At 42.6% G+C, this 19,205-nt stretch overlaps 1 protein-coding gene and 1 long non-coding RNA gene across 3 annotated transcripts in view; both read left to right on the top strand.

The window, feature by feature from the left end:
- The window catches only part of LOC139228223 (synaptotagmin-B), a 196,587-nt gene extending 190,675 nt beyond the window's left edge, over positions 1–5,912 (top strand). For both annotated transcript variants that reach the window (XM_070859399.1, XM_070859398.1), the window contains exon 8: positions 5,706–5,912. In XM_070859399.1, coding sequence (XP_070715500.1) covers positions 5,706–5,912 — 207 coding nt within the window. The remainder of the gene's footprint in view (positions 1–5,705) is intronic.
- An 11,399-nt stretch (positions 5,913–17,311) lies between these two features.
- LOC139227841 (uncharacterized) overlaps positions 17,312–19,205 on the top strand; it is a 50,565-nt gene continuing 48,671 nt past the window's right edge. Inside the window, exon 1 of the long non-coding RNA XR_011587480.1 lies at positions 17,312–17,362. This is a non-coding gene — a long non-coding RNA (uncharacterized lncRNA). The remainder of the gene's footprint in view (positions 17,363–19,205) is intronic.

Raw genomic sequence — 19,205 nt, 5'->3', positions numbered from 1 at the left:
CTTTTCCTCATCTCCTTTCTGTCTTTTGCTTTTGCCTCATTTTTGTCTCCCTCTGTCTCCCTGCATAGGTTCCCATCCCCCTGCAATATTAGTTTAACTCCTCCCCAACAGCACTAGCAAACACTCCCTCTAGGACATTGGTTCCGGTCCTGCCCAGGTGCAGACCGTCCGGTTTGTACTGGTCCCACCTCCCCCAGAACCGGTTCCAATGCCCCAAGAATTTGAATCCCTCCCTGCTGCACCACTGCTCAAGCCATGTATTCATCTGCGCTATCCTGCGATTCCTACTCTGACTAGCACGTGGCACTGGTAGCAATCCCGAGATTACTAATTTTGAGGTCCTACTTTTTAATTTAGCTCCTAGCTCCTTAAATTCTTTTCGTAGGATCTCATCCCTTTTTTTACCTATGTCGTTGGTACCAATGTGCACCAAGACAACTGGCTGTTCTCCCTCCCATTTCAGAATGTCCTGCACCCGCTCCGAGACATCCTTGACCCTTGCACCAGGGAGGCAACATACCATCCTGGAGTCTCGGTTGCGTCCGCAGAAATGCCTATCTATTCCCCTCACCATCGAATCCCCTATCACTATCGCGCTCCCACTCTTTTTCCTGCCCTCCTTTGCAGCAGAGCCACCTACGGTGCCATGAACTTGGCTGCTGCTGCCCTCCCCTGATGAGTCATCCTCCCCAACAGTACTCAAAGCAGTGTATCTGTTTTGCAGGGGGATGACCACAGGGGACCCCTGCACTATCTTTCTTGCAATGCTCTTCCTGCTGGTCTTCCATTCCCTATCTGGCTGTGGACTCTTCTCCTGCGGTAAGACCAACTCACTACACGTGATACTCACGTCATTCTCAGCATCGTGGATGCTCCAGAGTGAATCCACCCTCAGCTCCAATTCCGCAACGCGGACCGTCAAGAGCTCGAGGCTGGTGGAATGGGCGGATACATGGCAGAAGAAATTTAATGCAAAAAAGTGCAAAGTGATACATTTTGGGCGAAAGAATGAGGAGAGGCAATATAATCTAAAGGATACAATCCTCAAGGTTGGGCATGAACAGAGGAACCTGGGGTTATATGTGCACAAATCATTGAAGGTGGCAGGGCAGTTTGAGAAAACAGTTTTAAAAAAAGCTTACAGGATCCTGGGCTTCATGAAGAGTGTTATAGGGGCCGAAATTCATCAACTCACCGCCCACTGCCGTCGACATTGCTGTTGCAGATCCGCCCAGTGCCACTTTCGGGGTGGCCTGGAGCAGGCGGGAGGGGAGATCCACCGGGAACCGCCCGCTGACGTCAGCGGGTGACCGAGTGGTACAACTAACATCCCGCCCGTTGAGCTCCCATTTTGATGCGGGCGGGAGTCGGCGCCAGAACGGGGGTGGGCCGCTGCGAGGAGGCTGGTCTGTCCCTGACGGTAAGTATGAAAAATCTGAAAAAAGGTTAGTGAACATTTCATTTATGTTTTTCCCACAGCGACTTACCTGGATGGGTTCTCCTGAAGGTCTTCCAACAATTTTTTTATTTTTTACTAATGATTTTGTTTTTAAGGTCTTCGACCCTTCGTGGGTCCGACTCCATCCTCGGCGGCACTGAGGTGGCAAGCGCCTCTGCCGCCAGGAGTGAGACTTCCCGCCCGCTGCCACCCAGATTGGCGGCGTACGCCGTCCATTTGCCATCCATCGACCTTCGAGTGACGTCGGCAATGAATATCCCATCCAAAGTGCCGTCCGGTACCTAGGTGGCCATCGGCGGCACTTTGGGTGGACGGGCAGAGGCCTCGATCAAAATCGGCCCATAGAGTACAAACGCGTAGAAATTATCATGAACCTGTATAAAATTCTGGTTTGGCCTCAGATGAAGTATTGTGTCCAATTCTGGGCACCGCATTTTAGAAAGGATGTGAAGGTTACAGATGGTGCAGAAAAGATTGATGAGAATTATTCCCGGTATGAGGGACTTCAGTGGATAGACTGGAGAAGTTGGTGGTGTTCTTCTTCGAGCAGAGAAGAGTGAGAGGAGATTTGATAGAGATGTTCAAAATCATGAGGGGTCTGGACATAGTAGATAGAGAGAAACTGATCCCATTGGCAGAAGGCTCAAGAACCAGGAGACACAGATTTAAGGTGATTGGCAGAAGATCCAAAGGCGACATAAGAAAAAACTATTTTACGCAGCGAGTGGTTAGTTTCTGGAATGGTGCTGGAGGCAAACTCAATCACAGCTTACAGAGAGCCTGCATAGGCTCAATGGGCCGAATGGCCTTCTTCGTGCTATAACCATTCTATGAAACTTATGTTAATCCTGTGCTGTGACTAAAATATCACCTAATTATGGAACACAAATTGGCATTTCACTATCGCTGTGAAAGCTATTTTGTATGCTTTTCTTCTGATGTTCCCTAGAAAGCTTTATTTTTGCATCTTCCCCTATAGTGCAGAGATCTGTGTTGTGCTGTCCCTTCTTGTTGGTGATCTTAATTCATGGACTCTTAAATAATGACTAACTAACAAAAAAAACAGATGTGGAAAATATTCCATCATCAGTGATTGATTCCAAAACAGAAAATGATGTAAAAAACCTGTCTGGGCAAAGGAAATGATTCTGGTCTGTGTGCAGCAGCATGGTGTTGGACTCTGACAGCACACCTGGAGGGACATGCAGTTGGTTGGCATTGGGTCCAGATCACTGTGATTCTAAACCATTGAAAGTCCACACAGAGACAGCTGAAAGCAGTCCAAGTGGCAGTAACAGCTAGGTACTGCAGTTGGTTAATAAGCTTTGTGTTCGCAAAGGAGCATTAATCTTGCCCGTGTGTCAAGACAGTGAGATTTCATTTTTGCCATGAGGTTCCAGAGCTTGCCACTTCAGTGTAATCAGTAGCAAACTGGTCCACGATCTGTTTTATGGGGGACTCTTAAACCGCAAATGAACAATTTGTGACAATCAACTGCATCGGATATACTTGATTGGGCATATACAAAATATTAGAATTGTAAATTACCTGCCTGCTTGTCACAGTTAGAAGGGTGGAAATGCCTTTTAAAAATAACTTTCCCAAAATGTATTTCTGAAATTCATGGCAGGAAACATCTAGCTGTTTCAGGCTCATTAACCACAGCTGCTATTAAGGCAGGTTTTTCAAAAGAAATGGTAATAAGGTCAAAATATAGATTGAATGCAAATAAAATGTCCTTTTATAGTGAAGCAATACCATGATGTGAGTGAGATAAATTACCATTCAGTGAATTCTTACAAAACTGAAACAAGACTGTTCGGAAGTCACATCATTAACTTTTCTCTTCACTAAGATTTGGATGATGGTATATTCACCATGATTGAGGGCTCATTGGTACACTTATTTAAGTAGAAAGTCAATTTTTTCATTTCAGCTTTCATATATATAGTTATTAAAATGATTCTATTATTTTTGATTACTTTGGTTTTGCATATGATTATTATAATGAAGTTGTTTCACAACAATATAGATATTTAGCAAAAAGGTGACAAAGTTCAAACTTAGTTTCACTACTATTGACCATGAAAAGTAACTTTAGTAAAATTAGAAAAGATTGTTTGCTGCAAGGAATTACTGCTTGGTGTTCATTTTGTAAATGTGTTAAAATATAGCCAGTGTACATATAGAGTATTGCAGCAATGGTATTGTTTTTAATCCAGGGACCATTCCCATTTAAATCATAAAAAGGATTTAAGACATGCCAGTTAACAGTGCCTCTTGGTGGCCAGTTATCGGGTATTGCAGTATGCAGAAGCCCGGACTGTGCTGCATCCCAGCTGGATGAGACAGGGTTTGAAGAAAAAAAAGAGGGTATAATGTGGGAACAATTTTGGCCCCCCATGATATAAGGGGGCCAAAATTGTTCCTTTCATTAAGGCCTGTTACCACTGCAAATCGACGGCCACGCTGCGGAGTGGAGTGGCCGTCGACTGTTGGTGGAATGGCCGCTGCTAGCCCTGCCAAGTTTTCCTGGCGGAGCCCTGATTGCCCCCTGTTACCGCTCTGCTGCTGCCGATTGGTGTTAAGCATGTCATCACTGTGCGCATCGCCGATCTAGGCCCCGACGGCGACATTCCTCTCAGAAAATCTTCTGCCTGCCCAGCTGTGCCAAAACAACCTTTTCCCTGGTGGTCCAGTGAGGCTGTGGCCTTTTGCAGTGGCCGTGCGGCTTCTCTTAAAGGAGAGGGCTCACTGCCGCCATGTTTTTTTGTCGGCCAACTGCCAGATCGGCCCGACAATTATACTGCTGGGTTCGGCCGGGCCACCAACAGGCAGCCTGGCACCCCCTTTTGGGTGCCAGGCCACTGGCCCAGCCAAAACCCTCCCTGGTGGCCCAGTGGACCGAAGTTTAAAAAGCACGGAGGCTCTCCACTTTAAGTGAAGGGGAGAGCCATGGTGACTCGGCGCCATCATCGTGGCGGTGAATACGCACCACCCCCAACTGCCGTCCCTCATTTGCTGTCACCGCCACGTTTTTGCCCTTAATGTTAGTCACTGCTCCCCATTATGACCGACTTCCGGATGAAAACAAAAAAAACAAAGGGCGCAATTTCCCGAAAGAGTCGACCTGAACCGCAGCTGCGGTAAAAAACATCGGAATGGGGTGGGAGCGCCCAGTTTCAGGCAGTGGGCAATTTGTACCCCAAGGAGTTCAAGTTAGATTGGAAATTGCGATCAACCTTGTAATTGTAATATGCTCTTCACATTTTCTTTATTCCCACTGCCCTCGCCCCAATACTCTTGTCCTGAAGATAATGATCCATGCTGGGTTACAGCAGTACAGGTGCCGATTATCTTCAAGTACTTCGACTAAGTGTTTATTCTTCATTTGTGGGCCTGCACGGGCAATGTTGGCCTGGTATTTATGACTGCTAAGCACCTCAGAGCTTAATTAAAATGTGATTGCTCGTGGGATACAATGTGGTTTTTACAGTGGATAGTGGAGACCTCTGATTATGTCCCCTTTCCTCACCCCAGCCAGCCTTGTCTACCTGAGATTAGCAAATACAGCACAAACAAGGAATCAAACCTCAAACTTTGATGGTTTCTATTGCTCATCCTCACACTAAGCATCCCATTTACCAAGTATGCCAAACCTGTCATGTGTTCGCATACTGCGGTCTCTGTTCAGTGTATAAGCCTTGCCATTTTCTGACACGGCCTTGGGCTCTAAAGTGCGGGGGTTAGGAAGCTGTGTACTTATATATTGTGTCACCCTTCAAAAAAAATCTGTTTAATTTTTTAAAACTTTTCCAACTAAGTAATGGTGATAGAATAAGGGCATTTGGAAGTTTTATAGAATGTTTGATGTTTTCTGTAGTTCTCAGTCCTTCTTTCTCTCTGTGATAAGCAGGCAGCAGAGTAGAATAACATCTGCAGCAAGCTACGGGTGTCAGTGTGATTTGCTGCACCTTTACACAAAATGACCCTGCAGCTGATTAAGGGAAAGCGGTCTGCAGTATGTGCATCGTATAACCAGCATCAATTCTGCTTCGAATTGCACTAAATCTACCAGGAGCATGTCCAACTGATATTACAGGATTAGACTTTTCCCCCCTATTGCTTTACTGAGCCTCAAATTGGTGCCTAGAAGTAAATTGTTATGAAGTGATAATTGCTTTAAAAGTACCCAGCTATTAGTGGCACGTAATAATCATCTTGCATTTGTTTATTTATCATGCAGAAAGTCCAGGTTTGCATCACAGTCTTGGACTACGACAAGATCGGAAAGAACGATGCCATCGGCAAGATATTTGTTGGCAGCAACGGCTCGGGCACAGAGCTTCGACACTGGTCAGACATGCTGGCGAATCCCAGGCGGCCTATTGCACAGTGGCACTCGCTAAAACCAGAGGAAGAGGTTGACATAGCTCTTGGCCTCAAGAAGTGAAATCATTCCCTCCGTCCCACAAACTTCTCATTGATCAGATGCTATCAATACCTCAGTTATGCGCCATTCTCCATTAACCCTTTGGGGGTTACTGTAGCATCTTTGCACCATGACAAAAATATATGCAAGTTTGATGTGTTTTGTATTTTTTTTTCATTTTTAAGATTACTGTTACGAAAAGAGTTACTGAATTTGTGTTTTGTACTTTAGAACCTCGACACTCAAACCTTTTAATTTTACACAATCTTGTAGTTAATCATTGATGGAATATCTATGTTTTGAAAGGTGCAAGAAAATCCAGTACTCAAAGGGTTAAGACATGATTAATTTTGGTACACATTAACCACCATAGTTCTGAATAAATAAATAAGCCCATCTGAGCCTCCAAGTTGTATTCCAAATTTCCCTAAATGCTCACTTCTACTTTCTGCAGTTTTAGCTCTACTATGAAACTCGTGTTGATAATGCATGATGATAATCTACTGTAAATAGAAGCATGTTCAATGCAAACTCTTGTGTAGGTGTAAGTTGTACATGGTTTACAATCACATGCATCTGCTGTATATTTTTATGATGATGCTTGTATTTTACATGATGTGAATGGACTAGAACAAGCTAAAGTGAAAGCCAGTCACTTGATTCACACCCGAAGACTGGTAGAGCATTGACATCACATCATGATACTAAAGTGAAGCCTCTGGTGGCCCACCAAGAGGTGAAAGCTGCCATTCCAAATTGTTGTTAAGATGCAACTCACTGTTCACAAAAGGATGCTGAAAAGGCCTTTTTTAAAGTCATGTCTGGCTGAAAGGCTTTGTTTTGGTTTAAAAATAAGATATTGTGTTTAGGTAAAAATCTCAAAGGATATAAGCCCTCACCTACCAAGTTCCCAGAAAATGTCATAAAAGTCTTGTAGGGGCCTGTAATGCACTTTCAGAAATATCTGTCTGGATGCATAAAGAAAGACTTGGATTTATATAGCACCTTTCACGACCACCGGATGTCTCAAAGCGCTTTACAGCCTATTAAGTACTTTTGGAGTGTAGTCACTGTTGTAATGTGGGAAACACGGCAGCCAATTTGTACACAGCAAACTCCCACAAACAGCAATGTGATAATTACCAGATAATCTGTTTTAGTTAGGTTGATTAAACAAAGATAACAAACCATAGTGACATGGGTGCCTACTATTTTAGAGATTGGAAAGTTCATATCATTCATAGGCTTCCACCTTGCATTAATAGCAGTCCAATCAGCTTGGTGGAGATATGTCTCAAACTGTGTGCTACTCCCTTATAGGCACCTATAACACAGTCCACATCTGTTCAATTCAAATAGAACTTCACTCATCCCAATCAGGAGTGCATTGACCATGGCTTTACAGCAATTGTATGCAGTTGAATGACTTCTGTTCTAAAGCAAAACAGAAGTTGCCTACCTGGAATAGCTTGTTTTATTTCCTTGGAATCCAGAGAGCTATTCTGAAAACCAATTTCATCACAATAGGAGCTTTGTACACCTAAAATTTTAAAAAAAAGATTTTGTACTTATGGATTCAAGTCAGATTCAAATGAGTTTGTTGGGGTAACATGGAATTTGGAAGGAGGATATTCTACATAATACGTTAATCAGAGGCGTAGGACTGGTATAATATATGGTTTAAGGGGAAACGATTTGCATAATTTACACAGTGAAATCTCATAACTATTTATTATTCACGTCACTTAGGTTGAGATGAAAAGAATAGAGTAACAGGATGCCAGCAAGGCACATAATCTCCCCCATGGCCCCACTACCTCCCTGATATGTGATGTTGCACTTTCCCAGTCTGCTGCTGCTGATCACTGTGTGCACTGTTAGGACAGAAACGATTGCTGAACGTAATGTAATGTTAACATTAACTTGAGAAGCATAAAAAGCACTGATGTCTTTAAGATTACAAAATAACTGAAGAAGTTACCGTGCATTGCAATTTTGATAGTCAAAATTGATGGTCTGTTTGTACAGTAACAAATCTTACTAATGAAACTGCCTAGGACTGAATTTTTTGATGGATTATTATATTACCTTTCGCTTTAAAAAGATTGCAATCATTAAAGTTTTACTGTACAGAGATACATTAATATTAATGTCCTTAAGCTTTTTTTTGCCATTAGTCATGTTCGCTGGCTGCTTGATATTAAGCTGATGTTGAGTGAGGTGTACTTTAATCCTGTTTTTACAAAATGAGAAAAGTCAACATATATGACACCCCTCACTGTGATACTCTGTTATGGAAGGAGCAATCGTTGTTACAGCATGAGTGGTGTTGCTGGCCTCTAGCAATGAGTACAATTCACGATCCCTCCCCTGCATCCTCTCTCACACCCCCCTCCCATGTCACTCCAATGTGCACTTGGGACTTACACTTGAATTTCTGTGCACTTGGGGGTTCCGGATGAAAAGAGATGTTCTTACAAATGAATTCTGTAAATATTTCAGCCAAAAATCTTGCCAACCAAATGAGTAAATGAACGCACGAGCCCGCGTGAATATTTGATTCGCTTGTGAAAGCTGAAATATCTCATTTACTGGTACACAAGCTTTGTTGCCCATACCTTCACCTGCAGTCAGAGATACTGGCACATTCCTTCAGGCATCGTGAGTCTGGCAATCACTATTGTTCCAGGCAACTAGACCAGGTTGGTCGATAACTAAGTACGCACTGAAGCCACTAATATTGAGAGGGAATGTATATGCCTTTGCGTACATTTCTGAAGAAGCCGCTGGGGCAAATTCACTGGCTTTGGTGCAGATCATTCTACACGATGGGCCGAAATGGCCTCCCCCTGTGCTGTAAATTTCTATGTTTCTATATCTGTTAAGTGATGGGAATCAACTTCAATTTCATTTCTCTCGAAGGCCTTTGTACACAACAGCATTGAGTACCACTGGGACACTTTCATGTCAATTCCTGCAAAAGTATAATTCAAATAAGTGAACATAATTTCATAGAAAGTAGGTCATTGCGTAGGAAGAGTTTGCTTGTAATTGCATGAATTTGGTTGAGATATTTTCTTGTAGATATTTATAGAACTAAAATACTGCGTTAATAAGTGCCATAGAGACATGTAATTATCCTTGTTAGATGTTTATCTGTCAGCCATGTTGAAGAATGGAATTTAATGCTGCTGGTTTGTGGACGGTTTCTTTGTTGGGCGCAGTTTTGATGAATGCTGCCTTGCTGAAGGTGTCAGAGCCAAATCTCTTGGCTGACAGTTTATTGTACCTAGGTGTCATTTCCTAAAGCTGTCGAGTTATCAAGTAATGACCACATTGTGATTTGGGTTGACTTCAAGATTGAACAGTGGAGAACTGAAGGCATAAAATGGTTCCTAGACCCAACTAATCACATGCTTTAGATTTGGTGAGTCATATAGTTCTAAACTGATACTTTTGATTGGCTGTTCCTAGGAGACTGTTAATAAATGGGTTCACCTGTTGGTTGTCGCTCATAGCTACAGCTTGATCATGAATTAATGAACGCTAGAAGATATTATTTTCAGCTTTTTGAAGCGCCCAGTCATTACCTAGCATGGCTTTCTAGTCCTGTTACAGTGACATTAGCACTACTGTTGGACTGGACACATTTATTTGAAGTGTCAATTAAACTGTTGCCACCTCTCAAAAGAGTTGGTTCAATAAGAAGATCAATTTTAAGAATATTAGACAATAGTTCTTGTTACAGACGCAAGGAAACATTGGCTATCAGTTTGGAATTGTGTTCTTTTTATTTGGCACACAAGAATATAGATTAATTTTGTAACTTAATTGTTGTTATCTGTAACATGGAGTCCATAGGCACCGACAGCAAGAGATAATGTCCTACCATTTGAAAGTCCAGTGCAAAGAGGTTATTTTACTCTTCTGGCTGGGCCTGGAGTCTATATTAATAACCTGATTATACAAAAGCAGTGTGTGTAGGCGGATACCGAATGCTGCACAAAAGATACATCTGTGCCATTACTGTAGTGTGAAGTGGTTCTGTAAACTCTGATGAGCAGCAGCCTTCTGGAACAGCACAGTGAACTGCCTTGGTACCCAGGGGAATGGAATATAAATTACTGACTCCCTGCATTCCAATCCTGGGAGACTCGGTTATAATTTCAGCTGTTGTTTTTTTAAATCAATACATCATCACTGACAGGTAAAGACAAAACACAAACAAGTGGCTGTAAGACCAATTCTACTAACATGGACCTGTCGAGCAGTCACTCTTGCTGGCTAAAATGGATCTCTGTTAGATATAAAAGCTGCACATCCTCATTGGGATTTAACTGTAATCTTTAGATGAATGAATGGTGTGCACTTAATCCACGTTGCTGGGTGAAATCTATTACACTTACTTACAGAGTTATGGACACGGAACTTTAAAATTTTTTTACTTAGAATGGTCCAAAGCACTCTTTTTGCTATTGAACATTTATCTGGTGTTACACTCGGATGAGATTGAAGGCAGCAGAGTAGCGTGTAATTGGACAAAACATAGAGAGAAAATACTGTTAAACTGAGACCAATATATATATTTCAATTAACATTGAATAAATTAGCAATATATAATTTAAATACTCGTATAATTGACTATTATATCAGCAAAACACATATAATACTTATAAAAAGAAGGCAAACTTATGTAACTTCCACTAAATGCTTAAAAGCACCTAGACACAATCATTGGTTCCTTAAACATTCACTACATTTACCATTACAGGCCCTTTGTCACTTCAATTTAGAAAACTTGATTCTAAAATAATTTAAAATTCAGTTGAAATGTCTTTGCCTTACCAAATGAGGGAACAGAAGCATAGTGGTAACGTTACTGGACTAATAATCCAGAATCATGAGTTCAAATCCCACCACATCAGTTGGGGAATTTAAATTCAGTTAATTAAATAAATCTGGAACTTAAAAAAGGTAATATCAATAATGGTGAGCATGAAACTAGTGGATTGTTGTAAAAACCCATCTAGTTCACTAACATCCTTTAGGGAAAGAAATCTGCCGCCCTGACCTGGTCTGGCCTATATGTGATGCCAGACCCACAGCAATGTGTTTGACCTCTGAAATAGCCCAGCAAGCCCCTCAAAGGCAATTAGGAATGGGCAATAAATGCTGGCCTTGCCAGAGATGCTGTGAACAACTAGCAACAATATGGACCTTCACAAGGTACAACATTGTGTAGAAAGAGAGATTTGGGGCTTTTTCTGGGACATAAAAATAATATTTCTGTATGTAGAAATTCCTTCTGTAGTGAAGCCCACTCTAATATCACAGGCACCTCTTCTTTGTCTGGTTACATTTTATTTGATACTCCCCTTAACATTTTCCTCACTCGAGTGGCAGTTCCTTCCCCAGCTAAATCATTTCTTTATAAATCGGATGTGTTTGAAAATAATTGTGTTCAGAGGACGTTGCTGTTTAGTTATTGCTCCCAACTTTTGACTATCAAAGAAAATATTGTCTCCTTTAAGTGTTCGACTTGGCTTCCTTCCTGTCGTTTCTCTTATTTGGGTCACGCATGCAGATGTGTCTGAAAATAGCTTGGCCTCCTGGGGAACCACCAAGGACTCTTAGACCTTCTGTAAGAAAAGAGACTTCAGCATTATTTTCCACATGTAAATGAGCATTGACAACTTGACGAGGCAAATGTATTAAATTAAATCTTTGGATGCCATCCATTAATGAATTGAAGCCTCCTGAAAATTGAATTGAAAGCGTGTGATGCATTGGACTGTACTGTGAGGTAGAGTGCTCATAAACGTGTCAGAATGAACAACCTGCAATATCTTACTCCAGGTGAGTGTCCTACCAAATGGAATCAAATGATCTGTAGCCCATTCTTATGTCTCCACCTCCAGCATTCACACTATTAAACTAAAAACATGTAATGAAACTAAAAGACCTGTGTAAGCCAGTGAGAGTTGTTAAAATCAGAACGATTTTAACTGTGAAGAAGGGAAGTGGCTTCGCTCGGTGTCGGACAAATTGCATTCCCGGAAATCAGATTTGATGCACGGTCAAGGCAATAATAAATACATTTAAGTTAGGCATTGTGTTCTGCCAGTGTAAAGTTGATCTCTGAACAGCTAGCATAGAGCAGACAAGCTATTTCTTAATATTTTGTAAACAGTAATCAGTTGCTAGATACAGCAATCCAAAACCACTTGTCCTACATGTACAAATATGTATGTTAAGCTGCCTGTCTGTGCAATATACAGTATATGTGAGTCAACGTGTCATAAATAAGCGTACTATGTTTTTTTTTAAAACCACCTGCTTGTTCTGTCTGGAGAATGCAGCTGTACTGTCCTTCGTTTTGATGAAATTTTGTACATTTTGTTTCTACTTTGTGTGAAAAAGTTTGTTGTGTAGTTTGAAATTACATAAGGGAATGTAAAGCAGAGTCCATTAAAAATGTCTCATATCTCACTGTCCAAGTGTTGCCTGTTTGCTGACCCAGAAGCTATGAAAGATGGAAAGCTATTAATAGACAGTGTGAAATCTCTGCCACAGTTTCACATTTGATGGGCCCCTCCTCCAATTTCCTTCCTATCCTAGAGGTGTTGACTGATACTGTAGAAATTCAATTTTTCACTAGGGATCCTAGATGGTTAATGTTGCAGGCTATTTAATTTTGGTGCAGTGACAAAGGCATCACATCTGAGCCATTTCTGTCTCCATCCAAGGTGTGCATACATACGCACACAAACACACTCACACACATATGTACACACACGTGCATACATATTTACATACATGAATCAAGGGATATGGAAAAGGGACAGGAAAGTGAAGTTGAAGTCAAAGATCAGCCATGATCTTATTGAATGGTGGAGCAGGCTCGAGGGGCCATATGGCCTGCTCCTGCTTCTTATGTTCTTATGTTCACACACATGTGCATGCATACGCACACACACATCCAAAGCACGTGCACACTTTTTCAGTAAAAGTCACTGGATAGTGACCAGGAGTAGAATTCTTGATGACTTTTCCACTCCCTAAATCAGTTGCAACATTACTTCCACTAAGATAGGCTAATACCTGAGATCAGGTAGCTCAGCACAGTCGAGTCTGTGGTTCTTGTATTGGACTTTTAAAATAAGTTCTTAGGTGGTTGAAGAGTGGAAGCAAGTCCTCCTCGATTCCGAGGGACTGTCTATGATGATGACAGTCAAGGGATCGAAAATAAGATCATCCTAGTCAGTCTGAATGACTCAGTTCCACACTGAGTAATGTTCTGACCAAATGAAGTCATTCAGGTCCACCCCATTTTGGAGATTTTTAAGCCTCACATATTGGATCAGCGAATTACTTTAGGACTTCTCAGGTTAACAAATTTTACAAACATTGCACTCAGTTAAAAAGTGCTCACATATGCAATTCAGCAAAATGACCCCAATTCTTTTATCAGCAACAGACACAATTGAACTTTAGTTCTTGATCTACAACCACCTTTAGAAGTTTGCTATACTGCAAAACGCTTCTGGAAATTTTTTTTCGAACAGGTAGTCTGACAACTTGAAAAGGATACAGTTACACACTCACAAAAATAACAACTATATTTTTACATTTTTAGTCAATGCGTAGTATAACAGTTTGAGTGTAACCTTGCTAATGCTGCTATTTTTCTAATCCTGCAGTTACAATTTTGTGAAGACAGAACATTTTAGTGAGTTTTCTTTTGCTGCATCAAGTTTTTGACAAAAGCTTTGCTCGACATGCAGTAAATGATTAGATTCCTCAGGTCACTTTTTATCATGATTTTTTATTCAATTGCTGCAAAGACATTGGAGCGAATCTGCTATGAAATTAATCAAATTCTAGAGGATTGGAGAATATGGCTCTGAGGAATGAGTCCATAAATTAATTAATATCCCAAGCTATCCAAAAGGCAAACTAAACAAGAAGCTGAAAGGTCACCTTATATCTAAAATACCGTATACTGCTGTGTTATGTACAGTACAACATTGATTGGCGATCTTCATAGATGAAACAAAACAAAAATGTAACAACAAGCCTGTGGTGCACAGCTGAAGCTGACATGGCTCCCACATTGCTACAACTTGTCAAGGATTTCAGATTATAATTGATTTCAAACCACTGAACAAGTATCCCAATGCATGAAACCTTTCCGAAAAGAAGCTAATGGAGCACTTTGTGTCTTAAGGAGCAAGATACAAGGGACAATCACAAGCTAAAAAGGTGATCGAAGCTTACACAGTAAGGTCATAACAGCAACAGGCACAATAAATATTTTCAGCACAAATCCTCCAAGTGAAAGTGTTTTGTTAAGTGGGAACAGCAAAAAAGCAATGTTGCAAACATCATTCCATGCTGAAAATATGACTGCGATGCAGGCAAGCTCTTTCACTACCATATCAGCAAAAGCTATACATCCACAGAATTCACTCTATCACAGGGTCAGGGGATAATACGAATCCTGAAATTACTGATTCTGAAACAGTGAGAACATCACAATGATCAGAATAAGCCCTTGTCTGACTCCACAAAATTATCCAAAGCATCGAGAACAATGAAATCAGAGCTTCAGAACAACCCATTTTCTCTTAACTGTAGCTGATTAAATGCACGTCATCAATTACCAGTTAGAACTCTCGGGGGAGTACTTCGGTAGTGAATTTATCAAAATATTCTAAATACTCATTGAATGGATAATAATCTTATACTCACTATGGAGAATAATAAAATGCACACATCATGATAATAAACAGTAAATCAATACCACATTTGTAGATCAACCATAGACAGGTACTATTATATTTTGGCCTCCTTGATCGCTCAAGCTAGTTAAGCCAGTAAGTAGTTAAGCTTTACAAGAACTTGCATTTATATAGTACCTTTAGCATGGAAAAAGATCCCAAAGGTGCTTCACAGAAATACGAGAATAAAAATGGACACCAAGCCAAAGGAGAGAGATGAGGAGGGGTGACCATAAGCTTGGTCAAAGATATGGGGTTTCATAGAATCATACAGCACCATCAGCCCTTTGTGCCCATGTTGGCTCTCTGAAAGAGCTATCCAATCCTCTTCAAGGCGAGTCAAATGTGGAGAGGGAGTTGGAGAAGAAGGAGATTTTAGGGAATGAATTCCGGAGAGTGGGACTCAGGCAGTCGGATTTGGTGGGATAGGATAGGGACAGCAGAGTTTTGGATGAACTGTAGTTGACAAAAGGTGGAGGATGGGAGGCCAGCCAAGAGAGCACTGAAGTAGTCAAACCTGGAGGTGACAAAGGCATGGATTAGAGTTTCAATGGCAGATGAGCTGAGGTAGGTTTGGAGGCCGGCAACATTGTAGAGGTAGAAGGAGATGGTTCAGTATACCAGCATGGAGTCAGTGGAGAATAAGAAGAAAATTGGCAGAAAAAGAAGGAAATAAATATCTCATACACACTTAGAAATTATATATAAATATATAAACATTAACATTCTTATTAACTATCAAACACTTTCTTAAAAAAACTCAAGATATAAAATTATTTCTTCCATATCAAGACTATTTTCACCATCATGGTGGAAATCCAGTCCCCTCACAACCTTCTCTCACTTTTTCTTTGCATTTGACCATTTTGACTTCCGTTGCTCCCTCTGTAGCACTTGTTTTCTTCATTCCAGCCTTCGTTCTGGTTTCTCTCCTGTTGCTCTAGACCTATCTGAGTGGACAGCTCTGCTCTTACCTCACATTATCTAACCACAGAGCTAAACCATGCACATCTTAACCTCCCTTCACATCACATTAAAACAGTCAGATTTTGAGTTTACGCTAATATGTATGCTGCAAATCTATTACATTATATATGAGAAAGTAAGGCAGTCACTTCATAGGAGTTTCTTCTAGTCTGGAGCCACAAATGTACAAGTACCTGGCAAACAGCAAGTTCACTCAGGAATAGCAATTAAACTCTGGCTCACTTCAGGACCTCCTATTTATAATGGCAAGGAATTTGCTGGGGCAGGGCATCTTGTCCTGAATTGAATTTTTTACCTCAGCCTTCAGGTCATATTAATTCTGCGGCACAAGGTGCTGGAAACGCAAATTGATAACATTGCGGCAAGGTCACCGGAGCAGCTGGGACCTCCCGAACATCAGGTATAATGGATTATCTCCTTAACCAATGAGATTTAAGGATCGCGAAAAAAATGGACTTAACGACAGGCGAAGGAGATAGGCTGAATTGGAGTCAAATTAGATGGAGAAGGAGAAATAAAGAGAGGGATAGAGATTGGATTAAGAGTGAGAGAGAGAACAAGAAGGAAAAGTAAGAAAAGAATTAAAACATTTACAATTAAAAATGTAAATAGTTTCTAGGAATAATTTACTACCTACACAAGTGAGACTACACAGTTTCATTGGAGTCAAGTTTCGGCCGCCCACTAGAACGGCACACATCGGAGAGGCCGCCTAATTTATAGAACAGAAATTGCGCCGAATACTTACCTCACGATTCTCAGATAGCTATAGGCCCAATTCCACTTTGGCGTTGTGCAGCAGGAGCTGCTGGGGGCGGAGCTACAGCCTACGCGCAGCTGCCGACATCCTGTCTCCGGGGCGACGACCCTATCCCAGGCCGAGTGGCCTGCGCATCTTACCTCGGTGGCGGGGCCAGCCCGCCCTGCACCTTGTTGGGGCGGGCCCCGCCCGAAGAGATGTCGGCGGCGGCAGCAGCTGGGCATTGGCTGCATGCGGGCCACGCCCATAGTCCTCGGCGGGGCCCGGCTTCCTCGACGTCAACTGGGCCCACCCGCCCTGCATCTCGCTGGGGCGGGCCCCGCCCAAAGAGTTGGCAGCCCGGCATCCGCTGCATGCGGGCCACGCCCAAAGTCCTCAGCAGGGCCCGGCTTCTTCGTCGTCGGTGGGGCCTGCCTGCCCACATCTCACTGGGGGCGGCCCCCGCCCGAAGCCATCGGCAGGGCCTGGCTTCTTCGTCGTCTTCTCCCCCCCGCCCCCCATCTTCCTCTCTTCTCCCCCCCCCCATCTTCCTCTCTTCTCCCCCCCCCCATCTTCCTCTCTTCTCCCCCCCCCCATCTTCCTCTCTTCTCCCCCCCCCATCTTCCTCTCTTCTCCCCCCCCCCCCATCTTCCTCTCTTCTCCCCCCCCCCCCATCTTCCTCTCTTCTCCCCCCCCCCATCTTCCTCTCTTCTCCCCCCCCCATCTTCCTCTCTTCTCCCCCCCCCCATCTTCCTCTCTTCTCCCCACCCCCCCACATTTTCCTCTCTTCTCCCCACCCCCCCACATTTTCCTCTCTTCTCCCCACCCCCCCACATTTTCCTCTCTTCCCCTCCATCTTCACTTCCCCCCCATCTTCTTCTCTTTCCCCCCCTCATCTTCTTCTTTCACCCCCATGTCTTCTTCTCTTATCTCCCCCCACCCTCTTCTCCCTGGTGCTGCAGTAGGTGAGTAGAAATAATTTGTTATTTATTGAGTGATTCTTAACTTTTTTTTCATTTTTTATTTTTTAATTTATTAGGATTGATTTATTGATTTATTTATTATTGATGATGGCTCTTTATTTGTAAAAGTGAAGTGTTTAATGTTTATAAACTTCCCTTGCCCCCCCCCCCCCCCCCCATCTTTCGTTCCCTACGCCAAGGTTTTTCTGAGCGTACAAAAATCTACACTTACTCCATTCTAAGTTAGTTTTGAATAAATTTTTGCTGCCTAAACTTGCAAAACAGGCGTAAGTGGCCGGACACACCCACTTTTGAAAAATCTGTTCTAAAATGAAACTGTTCTAACTCACTAGAATTGCAATTTCTAAGATACTCCATTCTAAGATAAACTAGTTGCTCCAAAAAAATAGGAGCAACTCAGGTCGAAACTTGACCCCTTAGTTCCCATTCTCGGCCTCCAAGGTTGAGTGGCATGTTAAGACCATAAATCATGTCATTAAGAGGGTCCTTACCAGTCCTAAATGTCTGTGGTGAGATTCAGTCATATTAACGATACAAATCCGGCAATTTTATGACACTGAATGGGGGGGTGCACACGGTGAGATGGTAATTGTTTTGCTTTTTGCAAGGCTAAAGGCAAACTGTCCCTCCTCATCCTTCTTGATTGTCTGCAGCCTTTGACACGGTTGATCACTCTATCCCTCTCCACTGTCGTCCAGCTGGGTGGGACTGCACTCGCCTGGTTCCATTCTTATCGATCTAATCACAGCCAGAGAATCATTTACAACAGCTTCTCTTCCACATGTATGCTGATGACACCCAGCTCTACCTCACTTCCCTCGACTCTTGCACGGTCTCTAAATTGCCAGTCTCCTTGCCGGACATCCAGTTCTGGATGAGCAGAAACTTTCTCCAATTGAATATCGGAAAGACCAAAGCCATTGTTAATGGCCCCCGCCACAAACTCCGTTCCCTAGCCACTGACTCCATCCCTCTCCCCAACTTCTGTCTGAGACTGAACCAGACTATTCACAACCTTGGTGTCATATTTGTTCCTGAAATTAGCTTTCAACCATATTTCCATGGCATAACTAAGACCGCCTATTTCCACCTTCATAACATCGCCCATCTCCGTCCTTGCCTCAGCTCATCGGCTGTTGAAGCCCTCATCCATGCTTTTGTTACCTCTAGACTTGACTATTCCAACGCACTCCTGGCTGGCTTCCCACATTCTACCCTACTTAAACTAGAGGTGATCCAAAACTCGGCTGCCCGTGTCCTAACTCGCACCAAGTCCCACTCATCCATCACCCCTGTGCTCACTGACCTGCATTGGCTCCCGGTTAAGCAACGCCTCGATTTCAAAATTCTCATCCTTGTTTTCAAATCCCTCCATTGCCTCATTCCTTCCTATCTCTGTAATCTCCTCCAGCCCCACAACCCCTCAAAATGTCTGGGCTCCTCTAATTCTGCACCCTTGAGCATCCCTGATTATAATTACTCAACTATTGGTGGCTGTGCCTTCTGTTGCCTGGGGCCTATGCTCTGGAACACTCTGCCTAAATCTCTCCGCCTCTCTACCTCGTTCTCCTCCTTCAAGGCGCTCCTTAAAACCTACCTCTTCCTGCCCTAATTAATTTATGTGGCTCGGTGTTAAACTTTTTACCTCAAAATACTCCTGTGAAGCGCCTTGGGACAATTCACTACATTAAAGGCGCTATATAAATATAAGTTGTTGGTGGTAGTGGTCATGAAAGGCGCAATATAAATGGAAGTCTTTCTCTTTTTTTCTTTCATGGTTAGCTGGAGCACACTCCCTTATTCTGACAAGTGCACTTTATTATTC

Source organism: Pristiophorus japonicus, chromosome 17 (genome assembly GCF_044704955.1).
Source record: "Pristiophorus japonicus isolate sPriJap1 chromosome 17, sPriJap1.hap1, whole genome shotgun sequence".
NCBI lineage: Eukaryota > Metazoa > Chordata > Chondrichthyes > Pristiophoridae > Pristiophorus > Pristiophorus japonicus.
The sequence above is the reverse complement of the archived record's forward strand: the minus strand, read 5'-3'. Positions and strand labels throughout refer to the sequence as shown.